The sequence below is a fragment of the Carcharhinus amblyrhynchos genome, unplaced genomic scaffold (assembly GCF_965287045.1).
Source record: "Carcharhinus amblyrhynchos unplaced genomic scaffold, sCarAmb.v2.hapA scaffold_58, whole genome shotgun sequence".
Lineage (NCBI taxonomy): Eukaryota > Metazoa > Chordata > Chondrichthyes > Carcharhiniformes > Carcharhinidae > Carcharhinus > Carcharhinus amblyrhynchos.
The window spans coordinates 196,748-224,558 of NW_027649798.1; the positions used below are offsets into that span (position 1 = coordinate 196,748).

General features: G+C 49.3%; 1 protein-coding gene across 1 annotated transcript in view; it reads left to right on the top strand.

Moving 5' to 3' along the window:
- The window catches only part of btbd9 (BTB (POZ) domain containing 9), a 226,368-nt gene that overhangs the window by 50,533 nt on the left and 148,024 nt on the right, over window positions 1-27,811 (top strand). The window contains exons 4-5 of the mRNA XM_080182504.1: window positions 1,040-1,304; window positions 14,716-14,935. Coding sequence (XP_080038630.1) covers window positions 1,040-1,304; window positions 14,716-14,935 — 485 coding nt within the window. The remainder of the gene's footprint in view (window positions 1-1,039; window positions 1,305-14,715; window positions 14,936-27,811) is intronic.

A 27,811-nucleotide genomic window follows, 5' to 3' on the forward strand; every position in this document is an offset into this window, starting at 1 on the left:
AGTGGAGGAATGTGTTGGTGAGTTTGCCGATGACACGAAGGCTGGAGGTGTTGTGGATAGTGTGGAGGGATGTCAGAAGTTGCAGTGAGACATTGATAGAATGCAAGACTGGACGGAGAAGTGGCAGATAGACTTCAACCCGGATAAGTGTGCGGTGGTTCATTTTGGCAGGTCAAATGGGATGGAGGAATAAAATACCAAGGGTAAGACTCTTAGCAGTGTGGAAGATCAGAAGGATCTTGGGGTCTGGGTCCATAGGACTCTCAAATCAGCTTCGCAGGTAAAGGATGTGGTTAAGAAGGGTGTGGTGTACTGACCTTCATCAATTGAGGAATTCAGTTTAGGAGTCGGGAGATAATGCTGCAGCTGTATAAGACCCTGGTCAGACCCCACTTGGAGTACTGTGCTCAGTTCTGGTCGCCTCATGACAGGAAGGATGTGGAAGCCATTGAGAGGGTGCAGAGGAGATTTACAAGGATGTTGCCTGGATTGGGTGGCATGCCTTATGAGGATAGGTTGAGATAGCTTTTCCCCTTGGAGAGAAGAAGGACGAGAGGTGACCTGATAGAGGTGTATAAGATTTGAGAGGTATTGATCGGGTGGATTCTCAGAGGCATTTTCCCCAGGGCTGAAAAGGCTGCCACAAGAGGACATAGGTTTAGGGTGCTAGGGAGTAGGTACAGAGGAGATGTCAGGGGTAAGTTTTTCACTCAGAGGGTGGTAGGAGCGTGGAATCGGCTGCTGGCGGTGGTGGTGGAGGCAAATTCGATGGGGTCTTTTAAGAGACTTCTGGATGAGTACATGGGACGTAATAGGATTGAGGGTTACAGATAAGCCTAGTAGGTAGAGATACGATTGGCGCAAATTGTGGGCCGAAGGGCCTGTTTGTGCTGTAGTTTTTCTGTGATTCTATGATTCTAAATAAACCTGTTGGACTTTAACTTGGTGTTATGAGACTTATTACTGTGCCCACCCCAGTCCAATGCTGGCATCTCCACATTTTGGCTGTTCAATGTTGTATCTCAATATCTACCAACAGGCAGCCCTGCTCAATGTCGTCTGTCGAGATTCCTTTGCGGCTGCAGAGAAGGATATTTTCCTGGCACTGATGAACTGGTGTAAACAGAATCCAGATGAGAGACATGGGGAGATTATGAAGGCAGTCCGCTTGCCCCTGATGACTTTGACGGAATTGCTCAATGTTGTACGGCCGGCAGCAATGGTGTCTGCTGACACCATTTTAGATGCAATCAAGATCCGCTCAGAGAGCCGAGATATGGAACTGAACTACAGAGGCATGCTCAGTAAGTATTGGATACGTGACAGACAAGCCCAGTACATATTAGACATGCTACAGATTCATAGTCATAAAGGTTTACAGCATGAAAACAGGCCTTTCGGTCCAACGTGTCCATTCTGCCCCATATTTTAAACCCCTAAGCTAATTCCAATTGCCTGCATTTGGCGCATATCCCTCTATAGCCATTTTACCCATGTAACTGTCTAAATGCTTTTTAAAAGACAAAATTACACCTGCCTCAACTACTACCTCTGGCAACTTGTTCCAGACACTCACCACTCTCTGTGTGAAAAATTTGCCCTCTGGACACTTTTGTATCTGTCCCCTCTCACCTTAAACCTATGCCCTCTAGTTTTAGACTCCCCTGCCTTTGGGAAAAAATATTCACTATCTCGCTGACCTATGCCCCTCGTTATTTTATAGACCTTTATAAAATCACCCCTCAGTCTTCTATGCTCCAGAGGAAAAAAGTCTCATTCTGTCAGTCTATCCTTATAACTCAAACCACCAAGTCCCGGTTGAATCCTAATAAACTTTTTCTGCACTCTTTCTATAATAGGGTGACCACAACTGTACACAGTATTCCAAGTGTGGCCTTACCAATGTCTTGTATAACTTAATCAAATGTATCAACTCCTATATTCAGTGTTCTGACCGATGAAACCAAGCATGCCGAATGCCTTCTTCACCACTCTGTCCACCTGTAACTTCACTTTCAAGGAGCTATGAACACGTACCCCTAGATCTCTTTGTTCTGTAACTCTTCCCAACACTCTACCATTAACTGAGTAAGTCCTGCCCTGATTCAGTCTACCAAAATGCATCACCTTGCATTTATCTAAATTAAACTCCATCTGCCATTTGTCAGCCCACTGGCCCAATTGATCAAGATCCCATTGCAATTGGAGATAACTTATTCACTGTTCACTATGCCACCAATCTTAGTGTCATTCGCAAACTTACCAACCTTACTAACTTACGAGGGATTGAGTTTAGGAATCGGGAGGTAATGCTGCAACTTTATAAGACCCTTGTCAGGCCTCATTTGGAGTACTGTGCGCAGTTCTGGTCGCCTCACTATAGGAAGGACGTAGAAGCTATTGAAAGGGTACAGAGGAGATTTACAAGGATGTTGCCTGGACTGGGAGGCATGCCTTATGAAGTTAGGTTGAGGGAGCTGGGACTCTTTTCTCTGGAGAGAAAAAGGTTGAGAGGCGACCTGATATAAGTTTATAAAATGTTGAGTGGAATAGATAGGGTGGATTCTCAGAGGCTATTTCCCCGGGTTGAAATGGTCGCTACGAGAGGACACAGATTGAAGGTGCGGGGAGGCAAGTACAGAAGTGATGTTAGGGGTAAGTTTTTCACTCAGAGGGTGGTGAGTGAATGGAATCGGCTGCCGTCAGTGGTGGTGGAGGCGAACTCGCTGGGGTCTTTTAAAAGACTTCTGGATGAGTATATGGAATTTAATGGGATTGGGGGTTCTAGATAGGTCTATAGATTGGTTGGTGTTGATGTGATCGGTGCAACTCGTGGGCCGAAGGGCCTGTTTGTGCTGTAGTGTTCTATGTTCTATGTTCTAACCATGCCTCCTATATTCTCATCCAAATCATTAATATAAATGACAAATAACAGTGGACCCAGCACTGATCCCTGTGGCACACCGCTGGTCACAGGCCTCCAGTTTGAAGAACAATTCTCTACAACCACCCTCAAGGCCAGTTTTGTATCAATTTAGATGTCTCACCCTGGATCCCGTGAGATTTAACCTAATGCAACAACCTACCATGCAGTACCTTGTCAAAGGCCTTGTTAAAGTCCATGTAGGCAACATCAAGTGCACTGCCCTCATCTACCTTCTTGGTTACCCCTTCAAAAAACTCAATCAAATTTGTGAGACATGACTTTCCACTCACAAAGTCATCCTGACAGTCCCTAATCAGTCCTTGCGTCTCTAAATGCCTATAGATCCTATCTCTCAAAATATCTTCCAGGCCAGTTAGTCTTACTTAGGCCTGTTAGTCTTATTTCGGTGGTCCGTAGGGCAGTTAGTCTTACTTCGGTAGTTGGTAAGTTAATGAAAAGGGTCCTCAGACATTGGATTTATGACCATTTGGAAATACTCAGTTTAGTCCGGGAGATTCACCATGGTTTCGTGAGGGGTAACTCCTACCTCACAAATTGATTGAGTTCTTTGAGGAGGTAACTAAGTGTGTGGACGTAGGTAGAGCAGTTGATGTCGTACATATCGATTTTAGTAAGGCGTTTGATAAGGTTCCCCATGGTAGGATCATGAAGAAGATAAGGATATGTGGCATAGAAGGAAAGTTGGCCGATTGGATAAGTAACTGGCTGTATCATAGAAAACAGAGCGTGGTGGTGGAAGGAAAATTTTCAGACTGGAGGCCACTTACCAGCGGTGTACCACAGGAGTCAGTGCTGGGCCCTCTGCTATTTGTGATTTTTATCAATGACTTGGAAGAGGGGGCTGAAGGGTGGGTTAGTAAATTTGCTGATGACACCAAGATTGGTGGAGTAGTGGATGAGTAGGAGGGCTCTTGCATGCTGCAAAGAGACATTGATAGGATGCAGAGCTGGGCTGAAAAGTGGCAGATGCAGTTTAACCTTGATAAGTGTGAGGTGATTCATTTTGGTAGGACAAACTTGAATGCGGATTACAGGGTCCTAAGGAATGTGGAGGAACAGAAAGATCCTGGGGTTCATATCCACAGATCTCTGAATGTTGCCACTCAAGTGGATAGAGCCGTGAAGAAGGTTTATAGTGTGTTAGCGTTTATTAACAGGGGGTTTGAGTTTAAGAGCCATGGGGTTATGCTGCAACTATACTGGACCTTGGTGAGACCACATTTGGAATATTGTGTTCAGTTCTGGTCACCTCACTATAAGAAGGATGTGGAAGTACTGGAGAGAATGCAGAGGAGATTTACCAGGATGCTGCCTGGTTTGGAGAGTAAGTCTTATGAGGAAAGGTTGAGGGAGCTGGGGCTTTTCTCTTTGGAGCGGAGGAGGATGAGAGGTGACTTAATAGAGGTTTATAAGATGATGAGGGGGATAAATACTGTGGACATGCAGAGACTATTTCCTCGGGTTGATGTAGCTGTTTTTAGGGGCCATAACTATAAGGTTCATGGTGGGAGATATAGGAAGGATGTCCGAGGTAGATTCTTTGCTGGGAGAGTGGTTGGGGTGTGGAATAGATTGCCTGCTGTGATAGTGAAGTCGGATACTTTGGGAACTTTCAAGCGGTTATTGGATAGGCACATGGAGCATACCAGAATGATAGGGAGTGAGATAGCTTGATTTTGGGATTGGACATAGCTCGGCACAACAGTGAGGGGCGAAGGGCCTGTACTGTGCTATACTCCAGCCAGAGTATTGGCAGGCAGGAGGGTGGGTTGAAGTGTGTATACTTTAATGCGAGGAGCATACGCAATAAGGTGGTTGAACTTGCAGCTTGGATTGGTGCCTGGGACTTTGATGTTGTGCCATTTCAGAGACATGGATAGAGCAGGGACAGGAATGGTTGTTGCAGGTTCCAGGGTTCAGATATTTCAGTCAGAGCAGAGAAGGTGGTAGAAGAGGGGGAGGTGTGGCATTGTTAGTCAAGGACTGTATTGCGGTGGCAGAAAGGACGTTTGGTGTGGACCTGTCTATTGAGATAGTATGGGCTGAGATTAGAAACAGGAAAGGAGAGGTCACCCTGCTGGGAGTTTTTTATAGGCCTCCAAAAAGTTCCAGAGATGCAGAAGAATGGATTGCAAAGATGATCCTGGATAGGTGCGAGAATAACAGGGTAGTTGTTATGGGGGACTTTAACTTTACAAATGTCGATTGGAAAAGCTATAGTTCAAGCACGTTAGAGGGGTCAGTTTTTGTCCAATGTGTGCAGGAAGGTTTCCTGACACAGTATGCAGATAGGCCAACAAGAGGTGAAGCTCCATTGGATTTGGTACTGGGTAATGAACCAGACCAGGTGTTAGACTTGGAGGTAGGTGAGCACTTTGGTGATAGTGACCACAATTCGGTTACGTTTACCTTAGTGATGGAAAGGGATAGGTATATACCGAAGGGCAGAAGTTATAGCTGGGGGAAAGGTAATAATGAGGCTATGAGGCGAGATTTAGGATACGTAGGTTGGAGTAGGAAATTGCAGGGGCTCGGAACATCTGAAATGTGGCGCTTATTCAAGGAGCAGTTACTGCGAATCCTTGATAAATATGAACCTGTCAGGCAGGCAGGAAGTGGTCGAGTGAGGGAACCGTGCTGTACTAAAGAAGTTGAATCTCTGGTGAAGAGGAAGAAGGAGGTTTATGTAAAGATGAGACATGAAGGCTCAGTTAGGGCGCTGGAGAGTTACACATTAGCCAGGAAGGAGCTAAAGAGAGTGTTAAGAAGAGCTAGAAGAGGACATGAGAAGACTTTGGCAGATAGGATCAAGGAGAACCCGAGAGCTTTCTATAGGTATGTCAAGAATGAAAGGTTGGTTAGGGCAAAATTAGGGCCAGTTAGAGACATAGAACATTACAGTGCAGTACAGGCCCTTCAGCCCTCGATGTTGCGCCGACCAGTGGAACCAATCTAATGACCCTCTAACCTAAACTATTCCAATGTTATCCATATGCCTATCCACTGACCATTTGAACGCCCTTAAAGTTGGCGAGTCCACAACTGCTGCAGGCAGGGCATTCCACGACTTTACTACCCTCTGAGTAAAGAACCTACCTCTGACATCCATCCTATAATTACCAGCCCTTAATTTAAAGCTATGTCCCCTTGTGTTAGCCATCACCATCCGAGGTAAAAGGCTCTCTCTGTCCACCCTATCCAATCCTTTGATCATCTTGTATGCCTCAATCAGGTCACCTCGTAACCTTCTTCTCTCCAATGAAAATAACCTCAAGTCCCTCAGCCTTTCCTCATAAGACCTTCCCACCATACCAGGCAACATCCCAGTAAACGTCCTCTGCACCCTTTCCAATGCCTCTACATCTTTCTTATAATGCGGCGACCAGAACTGTATGCAATACTCCAAGTGCGGCTGCACCAGAGTTTTGTACAGTTGCAACATGACCTCACGGCTCCGAAATTCAGTCCCTCTACCAATAAAAGCTAACACACGATACACCTTCTTAACAACCTTATCAACCTGGGTGCCAACTTTCAGGGAGCTATGCACATGTACCCCGAGATCTCTCTGTTCGTCAACACTACTAAGAGTCCTTCCATTAGCCCTATGTTCTGTACTGTATGGGAAGTTGTGCGTGGAGCCTGAAGAGATAGGAGAGGCACTGGATGAGTATTTTTCGTCAGTATTCACGCAGGAAAAAGTCAATGTAGTCGAGGAGAATACTGAGATACAGCCTTTTAGACTAGATGGGATTGAGGTACATAAGGACGAGGTGTTAGCAATTCTTGAGAGTATGAAAATAGATAAGTCCCCTGGGCCGGATGGGATTTACCCTAGGATTCTCTGGGAGGCTAGGGAGGAGATTGCAGAGCCTTTGGCTTTGATCTTCATGTCGTCATTGGCTACAGGGAAAGTGCCGGAAGACCGGAGGATAGCAAATGTTGTCCCCTTGTTCAAGAAGGGGAGTAGAGACCATCCTGGGAATTATCGACCGGTGAGCCTTATTTCTGTTGTGGGCAAAGTTTTGGAAAGAATTATAAGGGATAGGATTTATAATCATCTAGAGGGAAATAAATTGATTAGGGATAGTCAACACGGTTTTGTGAAGGGTAGGTCGTGCCTCACAAACCTTATTGAGTTTTTTGAAAAGGTGACCAAAGAAGTGGTTAAGGGTAAGGCAGTTGACGTGCTGCACAGCAATGCATTTGATAAGGTTCCCCATGGTAGGCTACTGCAGAAAATGCAGATGCATGGGATTGATGGTGACTTAGCAGTTTGGATCAGGAATTGGCTAGCTGATAGAAGACAGAGGGTGGTGTTTGATGGGAAATATTCAACCTGGAGTTCAGTTACAAGTGGTGTACCTCAAGGATCTGTTTTGGGGCCACTACTGTTTGTCATTTTTATAAATGACCTAGATGAGGGGTTAGTAAATTTGCTGACAACACCAAAGTTGGAGGAGTTGCAGACAGTAAGGATGGATGTTACAGTTTGCAGAGGGACATAGATAAGCTGCAGAGCTGGGCTGAGAGGTGGCAAATGGAGTTTAATGTGGGAAAGTGTGAGGTGATTCACTTTGGTAAGAGTAACAGGAGTACAGAATATAGGGCTAATGGAAGGACTCTTGGTCGTGTCGACGAACAGAGAGATATGTGGGTGTACATGTGCATAGATCCCTGAAAGTTGGCACCAAGGTTGATAAGATTACATAGAACATAGAACACTACAGCACAAACAGGCCCTTCGGCCCACAAGTTGCGCCGATCACATCAATACCTACCAATCCATAGACCTATCTATAACCCCCAATCCCATTAAATCCCATATACTCATCCAGAAGTCTTTGAAAAGACCCCAGCGAGTTCGCCTCCACCGCCACTGACGGCAGCCAATTCCATTCACTCACCACCCTCTGAGTGAAAAACTTCCCCTAACATCACTTCTGTACTTGCCTCCCCGCACCTTAGATCTGTGTCCTCTCGTAGTGACCATTTCAACCCAGGGAAATAGCCTCTGAGATTGTTAAGAACGCGTACGGTGTGTTAGCTTTTATTGGTAGAGGGATTGAATTTCGGAGCCGTGAGATCATGTTGCAACTGCACAAAACTCTGCTGCAGCCGCACTTGGAGTATTGCATACAGTTCTGGTCGCCGCATTATGAGAAAGATGTGCAGGCATTGGAAAGGGTGCAGAGGAGATTTACCAGGATGTTGCCTGGCATGGTGGGAAGGTCTTATGAGGAAAGGGTGAGTGACTTGAGGTTGTTTTGGTTAGAAAGAAGAAGGTTGAAAGGTGACCTAATTGAGGCATACAAGATGATCAGAGGGTTGGATAGGGTGGACAGTGAGAGCCTTTTTCCTCGGATGGTGATGACTAACATGAGGGGACATAGCTTTAAATTAAGGGGTGTTAATTATAGGACGGATGTCAGAGGTTGGTTCTTTACTGAGAGGATGGTAAGGTTGTGAAATGCCCTGCCTGCAGCAGTAGTGGACTCGCCAACTTTAAGGGCGTTCAAATGGTTAGTGGACAGGCATATAGAACATAGAACATTACAGCGCAGAACAGGCCCTTCGGCCCACGATGTTGCACCGACCAGTTAAAAAGCAATGACCCTCTAACCTAAACCAAACCCTTTCCATCCATAAACCTATCCACGGATCTCGTAAACGCCCCCAAACTAGGCACATCTACAACTGCAGCAGGCAGGGCATTCCAATCCCTCACCACCCTGTATAGGGCATTGGTGAGGCCGCAGCTGGAGTACTGTGTGCAGTTTTGGGCGCCGCACCTGCGCAAGGATATTTTGGCCCTGGAGGGAGTGCAGAGGAGGTTTACTAGGCTGATACCGGAGTTGAGGGGATTGAGCTATGAGGAGAGGCTGAATAAACTAGGCTTGTACTCGTTAGAGTTTAGAAGAATGAGGGGAGATCTCATTGAGACGTATAAGATGATGAATGGGATGGATAGGATAGAGGTGGAGAGACTCTTCCCGCTCAAAAAAGACAGTAGGACTAGGGGGCACAGCCTCAAGATAAAGGGGAGGCGGTTTAGAACGGAGTTGAGGAGGAACTTCTTCACTCAAAGGGTGGTGAATCTCTGGAATTCTCTGCCCGTTGAAGTGGTGGAGGCTGCCTCGCTAAATATTTTTAAGAAGCGGGTTGATGGGTTCTTGATAAGAGAGGGGATTAAGGGTTATGGGGAGAGGGCGGGAAAGTGGAACTGAGCCACAACAGATCAGCCATGATCTTATTGAATGGCGGGGCAGGCTCGAAGGGCTAGATGGCCTACTCCTGCTCCTATTTCTTATGTTCTTATGTTCTTATGTTCACCCTCTGGGTAAAGAACCTACCCCTGACATCCGTCCTATAACTACCACCCCTTAATTTAAAGCTATGCCCCCTCGTGCTAGCTTTCTCCATCCGAGGAAAAAGGCTATCACTGTCCACCCTATCTAAACCTCTAATCATCTTATATGTTTCAATAAGGTCCCCTCTTAGCCGCCTTCTTTCTAACGAAAACAACCTCAAATCCCTCAGTCTCTCCTCATAGGACCTCCCCTCCATACCAGGCAACATCCTGGTAAACCTCCTCTGCACCCTCTCCAAAGCCTCCACATCCTTCCTATAATGTGGGGACCAGAACTGCACACAATACTCCAAGTGCGGCCGCACCAGAGTCTTGTACAGTTGCAACATGACGCTGCGGCTCCTAAATTCAATCCCCCTACCAATAAACGCCAAGACACCGTATGCCTTCCTAACAACCCTATCTGCTTGATTCCCAACTTTCAGGGATCTATGTACACATACACCTAGATCCCTCTGTTCATCCACACTATTCAGAGTCCTACCGTTAGCCCGATACTCCACACATCTGTTATTCCTGCCAAAGTGAATTACCTCACACTTTTCCACATTAAACTCCATCCGCCGCCTCTCAGCCCAGCTCTGCAACTTGTCCAAGTCCCCCTGTAAACTAAGACACCCTTCCTCACTATCTTACCACACCTCCGACTTTGGTGACATCAGCAAATTTACTAATCCACCCAACTATACCCTCATCCAGATCATTTATAAAAATTACAAAGAGCAGTGGCCCCAAAACAGATCCCTAAGGCACACCACTCGTAACTGAACTCCATGACGAATACTTACCATCAACCACCACCCTCTGTCTCCTATCCGCCAGCCAATTCCTGATCCAATTACCTAAATCACCCTCAACCCCATACATCTGCATTTTCTGCAGAAGCCTTCCATGGTGAACCTTATCAAACGCCTTACTAAAGTTCATATACACCACGTCAACTGCCTTACCCCCATCCACCTCTTTGGTCACTGTCTCAAAAAACTCAATAAGGTTAGTAAGGCACGACCTATCCTCCACAAAACCATGCTGACTATCTCCAATCAATTCATTACTCTCCAAATAACGATAAATCCTATCCCTAATAATTTTTTCTAAAATCTTACCCACAACAGAAGGAAGACTCACCGGTCTATAATTCCCGGGGAAGCCTCTGTTCCCCTTCTTAAACAATGGGACAACATTCGCCATCCTCCAATCCTCTGGCACTATACCTGTGACCAACGACGACCTGAAGATCAGAGCCAGAGGCTCTGCAATCGCCTCTCTTGCCTCCCAGAGAATCCTAGGGTGAATCCCGTCCGACCCAGGGGACTTATCTATTTTCAAACCCTCAAGAATATCTAGCACATCCTCCTTATCAACTGCAATACTGTCCAGTTTACAACCCTGTAACCCAGTGTTCTCCACAACTACATTTACATCTCCCTGCGTGAATACCAAAGAGAAATATTGGTTCACTGCCTCTCCAATCTCTTCCGGCTCCACACACAAATTCCCACTGCTGTCTCGAACTGGCCCCAATCTTGCCCTAACCAACCTTCTGTTCTTAACATATCTATAGAACGCCTTAGGATTCTCCTTAATCCTATCAGCCACAGTCTTCTCATGTCCTCTTTTAGCCCTTCTTAACTCACTCTTTAACTCCCTCCCAGCCAATCTAAAGCTTTCTAGTGCACTACCTGAGCCCTCAGGTCTCATCCGGACATAAGCCTCCTTTTTCTTTTTAACCAGCGAACCAACTTTCTTACTGCACCACGGTTCCCTAGCTCTACCAATTCCTCCTTGCCTGACAGGGACATACATATCAAGGACTCGCAGTAGCTGCTCCTTGAAAAAACTCCACATTTCGGACGTTCCGAGAACCTGTAGTCTCCTAGTCCAACCTATGCTTCCTAATTCTCTCCTAATAGCCTCATAATTACCCTTCCCCCAGCTAAAACTACTGACCCGAGGTTCGTGCCTATCCCTTTCCATCACTAAGGTGAACGTAACCGAATTGTGGTCACTATCACCAAAATGCACACCAACTTCCAAGTTTAACACCTGGTCTGGCTCATTTCCCAGCACCAAATCCAATATAGCCTCACCTCTAGTTGGCCTATCAACATACTGAGTCAAAAAACCTTCCTGCACGCTTTGCACAAAAACTGACCCCTCTAACGAGCTAGAGCTATCGCTATTCCAATCGATATTAGTAAAGTTAAAGTCCCCCATAACAATTACCCTGTTACTTTCACTCCTATCCAGGATCGTCTCCGCAATCCTTTCCTCAACCTCTCTAGAACTTTTAGGAGGTCTATAAAAGACTCCCAACAGGGTGACCTCTCCTCTCCTATTTCTAATCTCAGCCCATACTACCTCAACACACAAGTCCTCATCGAACTTCCTCTCTGACACCGTGATACAATCCTTGACTAATAATGCTACCCCTCCCCCACTTCTGCCTCCTTCTCCATATGGATAACAATGGAACAGTTTAGGTTGGAGGGTCATTAGATTGGTTCCACTGGTCGGCACAACATCGAGGGCCGAAGGGCCTGTACTGCGCTGTTATTTTCTATGTTCTTCCAAGTTAACCACCAGAGGACCTCCCCTCCCCCCACTCCCCCCACCCCCCCGTGCCCGCCCACCCTCCCCCCACCCCCCCGTGCCCGCCCGCCCTCCCCCCACCCCCCCGTGCCCGCCCGCCCTCCCCCCCACCCCCCCGTGCCCGCCCGCCTTCCCCCCCACCCCCCCGTGCCCGCCCGCCCCTCCCCCCCACCCCCCCGTGCCCGCCCGCCCTCCCCCCCCACCCCCCCGTGCCCGCCCGCCCTCCCCCCCACCCCCCCGTGCCCGCCCGCCCTCCCCCCCACCCCCCCGTGCCCGCCCGCCCTCCCCCCCCCGCCCCCGGCCCGCCCGCCCTCCCCCCCCACCCCCCCGTGCCCGCCCGCCCTCCCCCCCACCCCCCGTGCCCGCCCGCCCTCCCCCCCACCCCCCGTGCCCGCCCGCCCTCCCCCCCCCCCCCCGTGCCCGCCCGCCCTCCCCCCACCCCCCCCGTGCCCGCCCGCCCTCCCCCCACCCCCCCGTGCCCGCCAGCCCTCCCCCCACCCCCCGTGCCCGCCCGCCCTCCCGTGCCCGCCCGCCCTCCCCCCCCACCCCCCGTGCCCGCCCGCCCTCCCCCCCACCCCCCTGTGCCGCCCGCCCTCCCTCCCCACCCCCCGTGCCCGCCCGCCCTCCCTCCCCCCCCGTGCCCGCCCGCCCTCCCTCCCCCCATCCCCCGTGCCCGCCCGCCCCCCATCCCCTGTGCCCGCCCTCCCCCATCCCCCGTGCCCGCCCGCCCTCCCCCCATCCCCCGTGCCCGCCCGCCCTCCCCCCATCCCCCGTGCCCGCCCGCCCTCCCCCCATCCCCCGTGCCCGCCCGCCCTCCCCCCTCCCATCCCCCGTGCCCGCCCGCCCTCCCCCCCTCCCCCCATCCCCCGTGCCCGCCCGCCCTCCCCCCTCCCCCCATCCCCCGTGCCCGCCCGCCCTCCCCCCATCCCCCGTGCCCGCCCGCCCTCCCCCCATCCCCCGTGCCCGCCCCCCCTCCCCCCATCCCCCGTGCCCGCCCGCCCTCCCCCCATCCCCCGTGCCCGCCCGCCCTCCCCCCATCCCCCGTGCCCGCCCGCCCTCCCCCCATCCCCCGTGCCCGCCCGCCCTCCCCCCATCCCCCGTGCCCGCCCGCCCTCCCCCCATCCCCGTGCCCGCCCGCCCTCCCTCCATCCCCGTGCCCGCCCGCCCTCCCCCCATCCCCCGTGCCCGCCCGCCCTCCCCCCATCCCCCGTGCCCGCCCGCCCTCCCCCCATCCCCGTGCCCGCCCGCCCTCCCGCCACCCCCGTGCCCGCCCGCCCTCCCGCCATCCCCGTGCCCGCCTGCCCTCCCCCCATCCCCCGTGCCCGCCCGCCCTCCCCCCATCCCCCGTGCCCGCCCGCCCTCCCCCATCCCCCGTGCCCGCCCGCCCTCCCCCCATCCCCCGTGCCCGCCCGCCCTCCCCCCATCCCCCGTGCCCGCCCGCCCTCCCCCCCCATCCCCCGTACCCGCCCGCCCTCCCCCCCCATCCCCCGTACCCGCCCGCCCTCCCCCCCCATCCCCCGTACCCGCCCGCCCTCCCCCCATCCCCCGTGCCCGCCCGCCCTCCCCCCATCCCCCGTGCCCGCCCGCCCTCCCCCAACCCCCGTGCCCGCCCTCCCTCCCCCCAACCCCCGTGCCCGCCCTCCCTCCCCCCAACCCCCGTGCCCGCCCTCCCTCCCCCCAACCCCCGTGCCCGCCCTCCCTCCCCCAACCCCCGTGCCCGCCCTCCCTCCCCCCAACCCCCGTGCCCGCCCTCCCTCCCCCCAACCCCCGTGCCCGCCCTCCCCTCCCCCCAACCCCCGTGCCCGCCCTCCCTCCCCCCAACCCCGTGCCCGCCCTCCCTCCCCCCAACCCCCGTGCCCGCCCTCCCCTCCCCCCAACCCCCGTGCCCGCCCTCCCTCCCCCAACCCCCGTGCCCGCCCTCCCTCCCCCCAACCCCCGTGCCCGCCCTCCCTCCCCCCAACCCCCGTGCCCGCCCTCCCTCCCCCCAACCCCCGTGCCCGCCCTCCCTCCCCCCAACCCCCGTGCCCGCCCTCCTCCCCCCGCTCCCCGTGCCCGCCCTCCCTCCCCCGCTCCCCGTGCCCTCCCTCCCCCGCTCCCCGTGCCCTCCCTCCCCCGCTCCCCGTGCCCTCCCTCCCCCGCTCCCCGTGCCCTCCCTCCCCCGCTCCCCGTGCCCTCCCTCCCCCGCTCCCCGTGCCCTCCCTCCCCCGCTCCCCGTGCCCTCCCTCCCCCGCTCCCCGTGCCCTCCCTCCCCCGCTCCCCGTGCCCGCCCGCCCTCCCCCGCTCCCCGTGCCCGCCCGCCCTCCCCCGCTCCCCGTGCCCGCCCGCCCTCCCCCGCTCCCCGTGCCCGCCCGCCCTCCCCCGCTCCCCGTGCCCGCCCGCCCTCCCCCCAACCCCCGTGCCCGCCCTCTCCCTCCCCCCAACCCCCGTGCCCGCCCTCTCCCTCCCCCCAACCCCCGTGCCCGCCCTCTCCCTCCCTGCCCCCTCATCCCGTGCCCGCCCCCTCCCTTCCTCCCTCTCCCTCTCGTCCCGTGACCGCTTCCTCCCTCTCCCTCTCGTCCCGTGCCCGCCCCCTCCCTCCCTCCCTCCCCCCCTCGTCCCGTGCCCGCCCCCTCCCTCCCTCCCTCCCCCCCTCGTCCCGTGCCCGCCCCCTACCTCCCTCCCCCCTCGTCCCTTGCCCGCCCCCTCCCTCCCTACCCCCTCGTCTTGTGCCCGCCTGCCCTCCCCTCTCCCCCCTCTTTGTTTTCAGTTTGCTGAATCGAACGCTGGACCAGTGGTTCTGATAATCCACTCAATTTTGTTTCCACAGTCCCTGACGAGAACATTGCAGCAATGAAATACGGTGCGCAGGTTATTGGGGGTGAGCTGAAAGCAGCTCTGCTTGATGGCGACACTCAGAATTACGATTTGGATCATGGCTTCTCCCGACACCCGATTGATGAGGACTGTCGTTCTGGGATTGAGGTGAAATTGGGCCATGCATCAATTTTGAATCACATTCGCATGCTGCTCTGGGACAGAGATAGTAGGTGGGTTTGGAATGACTTATAGATAATGTGATGGAAGCTATGGTTGTTTTATTACTGGACAAATCACCCACCAAATGTGTTTGAATCCCATATGAAGATTGAGAATTTGAATTCCATTAAGAAATGTGCTAGAAAAAGACGGTAATCAGTAAAAGTGATCATAATGCTCTCGTCTTGTCATAAAAACCCATTAGATTCACTAATATCCTTTAGGGAGGGATATCTGCTGTCCTGCAATCCCGTTCTGATGCCTGGGATGGCAGGCCTGTCACATGAGGAGAGGCTAAATCGGTTAGGATTATATTCACTGGAGTTCAGGAGAGTGAGAGAGGATCTGATAGAAACTTATAAAATTCTAACAGGGTCAGAAAGGGTAGATTCAGAAAGAATGTTCCTGATGGTGGGGGAGTCCAGAACTAGGGGTCAGAGTTTGAGGATAAGGGGTAAACCTTTTAGAACTGAGGTGAGGAGAGATTCCTTCACCCAGAGGGTGGGGAATGTGTGGAATTCACTCCCACAGAAAGTAGTTGAGGCCAAAACATTGTCTGATTTCAGGGAAAAATTAGATTTCACTCTTGGGGCTAAAGGACTGGGGGATATGGGGGGAAGCAGGGATCAGGATATTGAATTGGATGATCAGCCGTGTTCAAGATGAATGATGGAGCGGGCCTGAAGGGCTGAATGGCCTCCTCCTGCTTCTAGTTTCGAAGTTTCTGATTCTAAGAGTGGTACAGATTTGAAAAATTCACTCGCTTTCTTTCTCCACAAAGGCTGCCAAGTTTGCTGAGTTTATCCAGTATTTTCTGTTTTTATTTCAGAGTTAGCATATCCACAATATTTTTGCTTTTATTATTTGCTGCCTTTACTGGCTCTAGCCCACATGTGTCTCCAATGTTGTTGGCTCTTAACTTCCCTCTGAAATGGTACAACAAGCTATTTAGTTGTATTTGAGAAAGTGACTCACCATCAACTTCTCGAGGGCAGTTAGGGATGGGTAACAACACCTGGCTTAGCCAGCAATGCTCAACCTCCATCAGAAAATAAAAGAATTAACAATTTGCACTTTTATTTAGATCATAGAACATAGAACACTACAGCACAAACAGGCCCTTCGGCCCACGAGTTGCGCCGATCACATCAACACCTACCAATCCATAGACCTATCTATAACCCCCAATCCCATTAAACCCCATATACTCATCCAGAAGTCTTTTAGAAGACCCCAGCGAGTTCGCCTCCACCACCACTGACGGCAGCCGATTCCATTCACTCACCACCCTCTGAGTGAAAAACTTACCCCTAACATCACTTCTGTACTTGCCTCCCCGCACCTTAAATCTGTGTCCTCTCGTAGCGACCATTTCAACCCGGGGAAATAGCCTCTGAGAATCCACCCTATCTATTCCTCTCAACATTTTATAAACTTCTATCAGGTCGCCTCTCAACCTTCGTCTCTCCAGGGAAAAGAGTCCCAGCTCCCTCAACCTAACTTCATAAGGCATGCCTCCCAGTCCAGGCAACATCCTTGTAAATCTCCTCTGTACCCTTTCAATAGCTTCTACGTCCTTCCTATAGTGAGGCGACCAGAACTGCGTACAGTACTCCAAATGAGGCCTGACAAGGGTCTTATAAAGTTGCAGCATTACCTCCCGATTCCTAAACTCAATCCCTCGATTAATGAAGGCCAGTACACCATACGCCTTCTTGACCACATCCTCCACCTGCGAGGCCGATTTAAGAGTCCTGTGGACCCGGACCCCAAGATCCTTCTGCTCTTCAACACTACTAAGACTCCTGCCCTTGATAGTGTACTCGTTCATCCCATTAGTTCTGCCAAAATGGACGACTACCCATTTATCCATGTTGAAGTCCATCTGCCACTTCTCCGCCCAGTCCTGCATCCTATTTATGTCCTGCTGCAACTTTTGACATCCTTCCAGACCATCCACAACACCACCGACCTTCGTGTCATCAGCGAACTTACTTACCCATCCCTCCACTTCCTCATCTAGGTCATTTATGAAAATGACAAACAGCAAGGGTCCTAGAACAGATCCCTGGGGCACCCCACTGGTGACTGACCTCCATGCCGAAAAAGACCCATCCACAACCACTCTCTGCCTTCTGCAGGCAAGCCAGTTCTGGATCCACAAGGCCAAAGGCCCTTAGATCCCATGCCCTCTCACCTTCTCAAGAAGTCTTGCATGGGGGACCTTATCAAACGCCTTGCTGAAGTCCATGTACACCACGTCCACTGCACTTCCTTCGTCAATGTGTTCAGTCACATTTTCGAAGAACTCAACTGGGCTCGAAAGGCATGACCTGCCCTTGACAAAACCATGCTGACTATTTCTGATCATGTCAAACATCTCCAAATGCTCGTAAACCTTTCTCGTTATTTTCACCAATTCTCTTCACTTCAAAATTACTATTAATTTATTTTTAAAAAATTAACTGATGCAATTCAAGTGGTGTAGGCATTACCATAGTGTTGTTCGAAAGAGAGCTCCATCAATTTTATTCAGTGAATGGTCATGTAATTCCAAGTCTGGATGCTATTGTTATGGTTCAGGTTAGAAACTCCAAAGTGTTTATGGAGCCCACCTGAATCATTAGTTTTGCATTTGAATTTGGCTAGGATAAACTTGAGACATTTCACTTCAGGTATAATTCAAGTGACCCACTAGGGAACTTTTATCAAAGAACGTTTATTGATGAGTTTAGTTAAAATGTATAGTCAGATAATTAGCCAGAACTTTTATCAATTGCAAACAAGAAACACAACAACCACTATAATGTATAACTCTGAATAAATATCTCTAATGTCATAGAGTCATAGATATTTACAGCATGGAAACAGGCCCTTCGGTCCAACTTGTCTGTGCTGCTCTTTTTTTTAAAAGACCCCTAATCTAATCCCAATTGCCCGCATTTGGCCCATATCCCTCTATACCCATCGTGCCCATGTAACTATCTAAATGCTTTTTAAAAGACATAATTACGAGTTACGAGTGGTGTGCCTCAGGGATCTGTTTTGGGGCCACTGTTGTTTGTAATTTTTATTAATGATCTGGATGAGGGTATAGTTGGGTGGATTAGTAAATTTGCTGATGACACCAAAGTTGGAGGTGTGGTAGATTGTGAGGAAGGGTGTCATAGTCTGCAGGGAGACTTAGATAGGTTGCAGAGCTGGGCCGAGAGGTGGCGGATGGAATTTAATGCGGAGAAGTGTGAGGTAATTCACTTTGGTAGGAGCAACAGATGTGTCGAGTATAGGGCTAACGGGAGGACTTTGAATAGTGTGGATGAACAGAGGGATCTAGGTGTGTGTGTACATAGATCCCTGAAAGTTGGGAATCAAGTAGATAAGGTTGTCAAGAAGGCGTACGGTGTCTTGGCGTTTATTGGTAGGGGGATTGAATTTAGGAGTCGCAGTGTAATGTTGCAACTGTACACTACTCTAGTGCGGCCGCACTTGGAGTACTGTGTGCAGTTCTGGTCCCCGCATTACAAGAAGGATGTGGAGGCGTTGGAGAGGGTGCAGAGGAGGTTTACTAGGATGTTGCCTGGTATGGTGGGGAGGTCCTATGAGGAGAGACTGAGGGATCTAGGGTTGTTTTCGTTGGGAAGAAGGCGGCTAAGAGGGGATCTTATTGAAACATATAAGATGATTAGGGGTTTAGATAGGGTGGATAGTGATAGCCTTTTTCCTCGGATGGAGAAAGCTAGCACGAGGGGGCATGACTTTAAATTAAGGGGGGGTAGCTACAGGACGGATGTCAGGGGTAGGTTCTTTACCCAGCGGGTGGTGAGGGATTGGAATGCCCTGCCTGCTGCAGTTGTAGATGCGTCTAGTTTGGGGGCGTTTAAGAGATCTCTGGATAGGTTTATGGACGAAAAGGGATTGGTATAGGCTAGTGGGTCATTGTTTTTGTAACTGGTCGGCGCAACATCGTGGGCCGAAGGGCCTGTTCTGCGCTGTAATGTTCTATGTTCTATGTTCTATGTTCTATAATTGTACCCACTGCTACTACTATCACAGGCAGCTTATTCCAGACACTCACCATCCTCTGTGTGAAAAGACTGCCCCTCTGGACGCTTTTGTATCTCTCCCCTCTCACCTTAAACCTATGCCCTTTTGCTTTAGACTCCCCTACCTTTGGGAAAAGATACTGACTATCTAGCAGATCTGTGCCCCTCATTATTTTATAGACCTCTGTAAGATCACCCCTCAGCCTCCTATGCTCCAGAAGAAGTAGTCCCAGTCTATTCAGCCTCTCCTTAAACCTCAATCCATCAAGTCCCAGTAGCGTTCTAGTAAATCTTTTCTGCACTCTTTCTCATTTAATAATATCCTTTCTTTATAGGATCCTTGTCAGACCCCACTTGGAGTACTGTGTGCAGTTCTGGTCGCCTCACTACAGGAAGGATGTGGAAGCTATTGAGAGGGTGCAGAGGAGATTTACAAGGATGTTGCCTGGATTGGGAGGCATGCCTTATGAAGATAGATTGAGGGAGCTTGGTCTCTTCTCATAAGAAATAAGAAATAAGAAATAGGAGCAGGAGTAGGCCATCTAGCCCTTCAAGCCTGCCCCGCCATTCAATAAGATCATGGCTGATCTGTTGTGGCTCAGTTCCACTTTCCCGCCCTCTCCCCATAACCCTTAATCCCCTCTCTTATCAAGAACCCATCAACCCGCTTCTTAAAAATATTTAGCGAGGCAGCCTCCACCACTTCAACAGGCAGAGAATTCCAGAGATTCACCACCCTACCACCCTTCTCCCTGGAGAGACGAAGGTTGAGAGGCGACCTGATAGAGGTTTATAAAATGCTGAGAGGAATAGATAGGGTGGATTCTCGGAGGCTATTTCCCAGGGCTGAAATGGTCGGTACGAGGGGACACAGGTTTAAGGTGCTGGGAAGCAAGTACAGAGGAGATGTTAGGGGTGAGTTTTTCACTCAGAGGGTGGTGAGTGAGTGGAATCGGCTGCCGTCGGTGGTGGTAGACACAAACTCGCTGGGGTCTTTTAAAAGACTTCTGGATGAGTATATGGGATCTAATTTCAGAGACGTGGATAGAGCAGGGTCAGGAATGGTTGTTGCAGGTTCCGGGGTTCAAATGCTTTAGTCGGAGTAGAGAAGGAGGTAGAGGGGGGGAGGGGTAGCAGTATTAGTCAAGGACTGTATCACAGTGTCAGAGAGGAAGTTTGATGAGGACTTGTCTGTTGAGGTAGTATGGGCGGAAATTAGAAATAGGAGAGGAGAGGTCACCCTGTTGGGAGTCTTTTATAGACCTCCTAAAAGTTCTAGAGAGGTTGAGGAAAGGATTGCGGAGACGATCCTGGTTAGGAATGAAAGTAATAGGGTAATTGTTATGGGGGACTTTAACTTTACTAATATTGATTGGAATTGCTATAGCTCTAGCTCGTTAGAGGGGTCAGTTTTTGTACAAAGCGTGCAGGAAGGTTTTTTTGACTCAGTATGTTGATAGGCCAACTAGAGGTGAGGCTATATTGGATTTGGTGCTGGGAAATGAGCCAGACCAGGTGCTGGACTTGGAAGTTGGTGTGCATTTTGGTGATAGTGACCACAATTCGGTTACGTTCACCTTAGTGATGGAAAGGGATAGGCATGAACCTCGGGTCAGTAGTTTTAGCTGGGGGAAGGGTAATTATGAGGCTATTAGGAGAGAATTAGGAAGCATAGGTTGGACTAGGAAACTACAGGGACTGGGAACGTCCGAAATGTGGAGTTTTTTCAAGGAGCAGCTACTGCGAGTCCTTGATAGGTATGTCCCTGTCAGGCAAGGAGGAATTGGTAGAGCTAGGGAACCGTGGTGCACTAAAAAAGTTGTTTCGTTGGTTAGAAAGAAAAAGGAGGCTTATGTTCGGATGAGACTTGAGGGCTCAGGTAGTGCACTAGAAAGCTTTAGATTGGCTAGGAGGGAGTTGAAGAGTGAGTTAAGAAGGGCTAAAAGAGGACATGAGAAGACTTTGGCTGATAGGATTAAGGAGAATCCTAAGGCGTTCTATAGGTATGTCAAGAACAGAAGGTTGGTTAGGGCAAGATTAGGGCCAGTTACAGACAGCAGAGGGAAGTTGTGTGTGGAACCGGAAGAGATTGGAGAGGCATTGAACCGATATTTCTCTTCGGTGTTCACGCAGGGGGACATGAATGTAGCTGAGGAGAACACTGGGTTGCAGGGGTGTAAACTAGACAGTATTGCAGTTGATAAGGGGGATGTGCTGGATATTCTTGAGGGTTTGAAAATAGATAAGTCTCCTGGTCCGGACGGGAGTTACCCTAGGATTCTCTGGGAGGCAAGAGAGGTGATTGCAGAGCCTCTGGCTCTGATCTTCAGGTCGTCGTTGGTCTCAGGTATAGTGCCAGAAGATTGGAGGATAGTGAAAGTTGTCCCATTGTTTAAGAAGGGGAACAGAGACTTCCCCGGGAATTATAGACCGGTGAGTCTTACTTCTGTTGTGGGCAAGGTTTTAGAAAAAATTATTAGGGATAGGATGTAGAGTTATTTGGAGAGTAATGAATTGATTGGAGATAGTCAGCATGGTTTTGTAGCGGGTGGGTCGTGCCTTACTAACCTTATTGAGTTTTTTGAGAAAGTGACCAAAGAGGTAGATGGGGGGAAGGCAGTTGACGTGGTATATATGGATTTTAGTAAGGCGTTTGATAAGGTTCACCATGGTAGGCTTCTGCACAAAATGCAGATGTATGGGATTGAGGGTAATCTAGGAAATTGGATCAGGAATTGGCTAGCAGATAGGAAACAGAGGGTGGTGGTTGATGGTAAATATTCGTCATGGAGTTCAGTTACGAGTGGTGTGCCTCAGGGATCTGTTTTGGGGCCACTGCTGTATGTAATTTTTATAAATGATCTGGATGAGGGTATAGTTGGGTGGATTAGTAAATTTGCTGATGACACCAAAGTCGGAGGTGTGGTAGATTGTGAGGAAGGGTGTCATAGTTTTCAGGGAGACTTAGACAGGTTGCAGAGCTGGGCCGAGAGGTGGCGGATGGAGTTTAATGCGGAGAAGTGTGAGGTAATTCACTTTGGTAGGAATAACAGATGTGTCGAGTGTAGGGCTAACAGGAGGACTCTGAATAGTGTGGATGAACAGAGGGATCCACGTGTATGTGTACATAGATCCCTGAAAGTTGGGAATCAAGTAGATAAGGTTGTTAAGAAGGCATACGGTGTCTTGGCGTTTATTGGTAGGGGGATTGAATTTAGGAGTCGCAGTGTCATGTTGCAACTGTACAAGACTCTGGTGCGGCCGCACTTGGAGTATTGTGTGCAGTTCTGGTCCCCACATTACAGGAAGGATGTGGAGGCTTTGGAGAGGGTGCAGAGGAGGTTTACCAGGATGTTGCCTGGTATGGAGGGGAGGTCCTATGAGGAGAGACTGAGGGATTTGGGGTTGTTTTCGCTAGAAAGAAGGCGGCTAAGAGGGGATCTTATTGAAACGTGTAAGATGATTAGAGGTTTAGATAGGGTGGATAGTGATAGCCTTTTTCCTCGGATGGAGAAAGCTAGCACGAGGGGGCATGGCTTTAAATTAAGGGGAGGTAGTTATAGGACGGATGTCAGGGGTAGGTTCTTTACCCAGAGGGTGGTGAGGGATTGGAATGCCCTGCCTGCTGCAGTTGTAAATGCGCCTAGTTTGGGGGCATTTAAGAGATCTGTGGATAGGTTTATGGATGAAAAGGGATTGGTTTAGGTTAGAGGGTCATTGTTTTTTAACTGGTCGGTGCAACATCATGGGCCAAAGGGCCTGTTCTGCGCTGTAATGTTCTATGTTCTAATGGCATTGGAAGTTACAGATAGTTTTATGGCTTGGTAGGTCTAGATATGATCGGTGCAACTTGTGGGCCGAAGGGCCTGTTTGTGCTGTAGTGTTCTATGTTCTATAATAAGGTGACCAGAATTGCACACAGTATTCTAAGTGTGGTCTTACCAATGTCGTGAACAACTTTAACAAGATGTCCCAACTCCTGTATTCAGTGTTCTTACCGATGAAACCAAGCTTGCCGAATGCCTACTTCACCACTCTGTCCACCTATGACTCCACTTTCAAGGAGCTATGAATATGTACCTCCAGATTATTTTGTGCTGTAACTCTCCCCAGTGCCCTACCATTAACTGAGTAGTCCTGCCCTGGTTCAATCTACCAAAATACACCACCTCGCATTTATCTAAATTAAACTCCATCTGCCATTTGTCAGCCCACTGGCCCAATTGATCAAGATCCCATTACAATTGGAGATAACTTTCTTCACTGTCCACTATGCCACCAATCTTGGTGTTATCTGCAAACTTACTAACCATGCCCCCTATATTCTCATCCAAATCATTAATATAAATGACAAATAACAGTGGACCCAACTCTGATCCCTGAGGCACACCACTGGTCACAGGCCTCCAGTTTGAAAAACAACTCTCTACAACCACCCTCTGGCTTCTGTCAAGAAGTCAATTCTGTATCCATTTAGATACCTCACCCTGGATTTTGTGAGATTTAATTTTAACAACCTACCATGCGGTACCTTGTCAAAGGCCTTGCTAAAGTCCATGTATGCAATGTCAACTGCACTGCCCTCATCTACCTTCTTGGTTACCCCTTCAAAAAACTCAATCAAATTTTTGAGACATGATTTTCCACTCACAAAGCCATGCTGACTATCAGTCCATGTGTCTCTAAACGCCTGTCGATCCTATCTCTCAAAATACCTTCCAACAATTTACCCACCACAGATATAAGAACATAAGAAATCGGAGCAGGAGTAGGCCATCTAGCCCTTCGAGCCTGCCCCGCCATTCAATAAGATCATGGCTGATCTGTTGTGGCTCAGTTCCACTTTCCCGCCCTCTCCCCATAACCCTTAATCCCCTCTCTTATCAAGAACCCATCAACCCACTTCTTAAAAATATTTAGCGAGGCAGCCTCCACCACTTCAACGGGCAGAGAATTCCAGAGATTCACCACCCTTTGAGTGAAGAAGTTCCTCCTCAACTCCGTTCTAAACCGCCTCCCCTTTATCTTGAGGCTGTGCCCCCTAGTCCTACTGTCTTTTTTGAGCGGGAAGAGTCTCTCCACCTCTATCCTATCCATCCCATTCATCATCTTATACGTCTCAATGAGATCTCCCCTCATTCTTCTAAACTCTAACGAGTACAAGCCTAGTTTGATATGAGGCTCACTGGCCTGGCTTTCCGATGTGTTCCGATTAAAATTAAAATCCTTAGACAAAACCCTTTAAACAGATTTATCATTGCATAGACTAAAGCTAACATGACACTGGAACCCAGTTCCCTGGGTTAAATGCTGCTTACAAATGATCTTGAAAACTCAGAGCAGCTTGTAGTCATCAGCTCCCCAAAATACCAAAAACACAGATCCTTTCCTGCAGGACGGCAAGAAGCTGTGCTTTCAGCAAATGGAGAAAACCTTACTGCAGGATGTAATAAGCTGCACTTTCAGCTAACTGGTAAAACTTTCGAAGCAAAACAGGAAGAGACTTCTTTCGGCTTTGCTCCTAACACTGCAGCCAAAACAAAGCTAAAAACTTGTCACCTAACCGGCACAGTTTTCTTTTTCCTCCCACCAATGACATCACCTAAGGCTGTGACTATGATTTAAAAAAAAGAAAAAAACCTCCAACATTCACAGATGGTTTCATTTTTCAAGCTCTTTTTGTTTCATATTACTAGAGCTCTACACGCATTTTAGAAAATCAGAGCATGCAAGGTAATATCGTCCTTTTTAGTCCTTGTCTTCCATCATCAAACACTCCGTTTTTTAAAATCACATTTGTAACAAAGGATTGACAATCACAAAGAAGAAAATTACAGCGCAGGAATATGCCGTTAGACCCTCCAAGCCTGCACCGACCATGCTGCCTGACTTAACTAAAGCCCCCTACCCTTCCGGGGACCATATCCCTCTGTTCCCATCCTATTCATGTATTTGTCAAGATGCCCCTTAAAAATCACTAATGCATCTGCTTCCACCACCTCCCCCAGCAACGAGTTGGCACCCACCACCCTCTGTGTAAAAAATCTGCCTTGTACATCTCCTTTAAACCTTGCCCCTCGCACCTTAAACCTCTGCCCTTTAGTAATTACTCTTTCAGCCTGCAAAAAACTTCTGACTGTCCACTCTGTGCATGCCTACCATAATCTTGACGACTTCTATCAGATCACCTCTCAACCTCCGTCATTCCAGTGAGAACAAACTAAGTTTTTTCAATCTATCCTCATAGCTAATGTCCTCCATATCAGGCAGCATCCTGGTAAATTTTTTCTGGATGTCTTCAAAGCCTCCACATCCTTCTGGTAGTGTGACAACCAGAAATCATATGTAAGATGGGTATAGAGGGATATGGGCCAAATGCAGGAAATTGGGATTAGCTTAGGGGTTTTAAAAAAAAGAGCAACATGGACAAGTTGGGCCGAAGGGCCTGTTTCCATGCTGTAAACCCCTATGACTCTAAATGCGGTCTAACTAAGATTCTATAAAGTTGAAACATGACCTGCCAATTTTTAAACTCAATGCCCCGGCCGATGAAGACAAGCATGCCACATACCTTCTTGACTGCCTTTTCCACCTGCATTGCCACTTTCTGTGACCTGTGAACCTGTACACCCAGATCCCTTTGCCTATCAATACTCTTAAGGGTTCTGCCATTTACTGTATTTTTTCTATCTGTATTAGACCTTGCAAAATGCATTATCTCACATTTAGTCAGAGTCATAGAGATTTACAGCATAGAAACAGACTTGTCCAGATTAAACGCATCTGCCATAAGAACATAAGAAATAGGAGCATGAGTAGGCCATCTAGCCCTTCGAGCCTGCTCCACCATTCAATAAGATCATGGCTGATCTGAAGTGGATCACTTCCACTTTCCCGCTTTCTCCCCATAACCTTTAATTCCCTTGTCTGTCAAAAACCTATCTACCCATGACTTAAATATATTTAGCGAGGCAGAGAATTCCAGAGATTCACTACACTTTGAGTGAAGAAGTTCTTCCTCAACTCCGATCTAAACTGCCCCCCCCGCCCCACCTTATCTTGAGGCTGTGCCCTCTAGTCCTGCTATCCTTTCTAAGCAGGAAGAATCTCTCTACCTCTACCCTGTCCATCCCTTTCATTATCTTATACGTCTCTATAAGATCCCCCTTCATCCTTCTAAACTCCAACGAGTACAGACCCAGTCTATTTAGTCTCTGTTCATAGTCCAACCCCCTCATCTCCGATATCAGCCTAGTGAACCTCCTCTGCACTCCCTCCAAGGCCAATATATCCTTGCGCAAGTGCGGCGACCAAAGCTGCACACAGTACTTGAGCTGCAGCCTCAGCAGTACCCTGTACAGTTGCAGCAAGACCTCCCTACTTTTATATTCTATCCCCCTTGCTATAAAGGCTAGCATTCCATTCGCCTTCTTGATCACCTGCTGCACCTGCAGACTTTGTTTTTGCGACTCATGCACAAGGACCCCCAGGTCCCTCTGCACCGTTGCATGCTGCAGCTTTTCACCCTTTAAATAGTAATCCCTCCTACTATTATTTCTGCCAAAGTAACCTCACACTTGCTAACATTAAACTCCATCTGCCAGGTCTTCGCCCACTTGCTCAGCCTATCGAGATCCCTCTGCAGACTTTCCACACCCTCCACGCAATTTGCTTTACCACTCGTCTTCGTGTCATCAGCAAATTTCGTCACCCTACACTCAGCCCCCTCCTCCAGATCGTCTATATAAATGGTAAACAGTTGAGGCCCCAGCACCGATCCCTGTGACACTCCACTAGTCACCAACCGCCAATCAGAATAGCACCCATTGATACCAACTCTCTGCTTCCTATTAGACAACCAATCCTCTATCCACGCTGACACCTTACCCCCAACTCCGTGCACCCTAACCTTCTGTAGCAACCTTTTATGAGGCACCTTATCAAACGCCTTTTGAAAATCTAGAAACACCACGTGCACTGGTTCCCCTCTGTCTACCACACTAGTCACATCCTCATAGAAATCCAATAAATTTGTCAAACACGACTTCCCCTTAACGGATCTGTGCTGCGTCTGCTCGATCAAACCATTCCTTTCCAAGTGCCTCGCTATTTCTTCTTTGATGACGGATTCAAGCATTTTTCCAACTACAGACGTTAAACTAACCGGCCTATAATTCCCTGCCTTTTGTCTGCTATCTTTTTTAAACAGCAGCATAACATTAGCTGTTTTCCAATCTCCTGGCACTTCCCTGGAATCCAGCGAATTTTGGTAAATAATCACCAAGGCATCCACTATCACCTCTGCCATTTCCTTCAGAACCCTGGGATGCATTCCATCCGGTCCTGGGGACTTGTCCACTTTCAGTCCCATTAGTCTGTCAAGCACTACCTCTTTAGTGACAGTAATCGCATTCAGGCCCTCAACTCCTACCATCCTTCTATCTTTAATATCTGGCAAACTATTTGTGTCCTCCTCCGTGAAGACCGAGGCAAAAAACTTATTTAAGGCCTCAGCCATTTCCTCATCTCCCACTACTAAATCTCCCCTCTCATCCTCTAAGGGTCCAACATTCACTCTAGCCAGCCTCCTCTTCTTTATATATTTGTAAAAACTCTTATTGCCCTTTTTTATATTTAGTGCTAGTTTAGCTTCATAGTCTATCCTTCCTTTCTTTATTAACTTCTTAGTCATTCTTTGTTGATTTTTAAACCTTTCCCAATCTTCTAATCGCCCACTACTTTTAGCCACTCTGAACGCATCAGCTTTTAATTTAATACTCTCCTTTATTTCCTTCGATAACCACGGCTGGTTATCCCTTCTCCTACATTCCTTCTTTACCATCG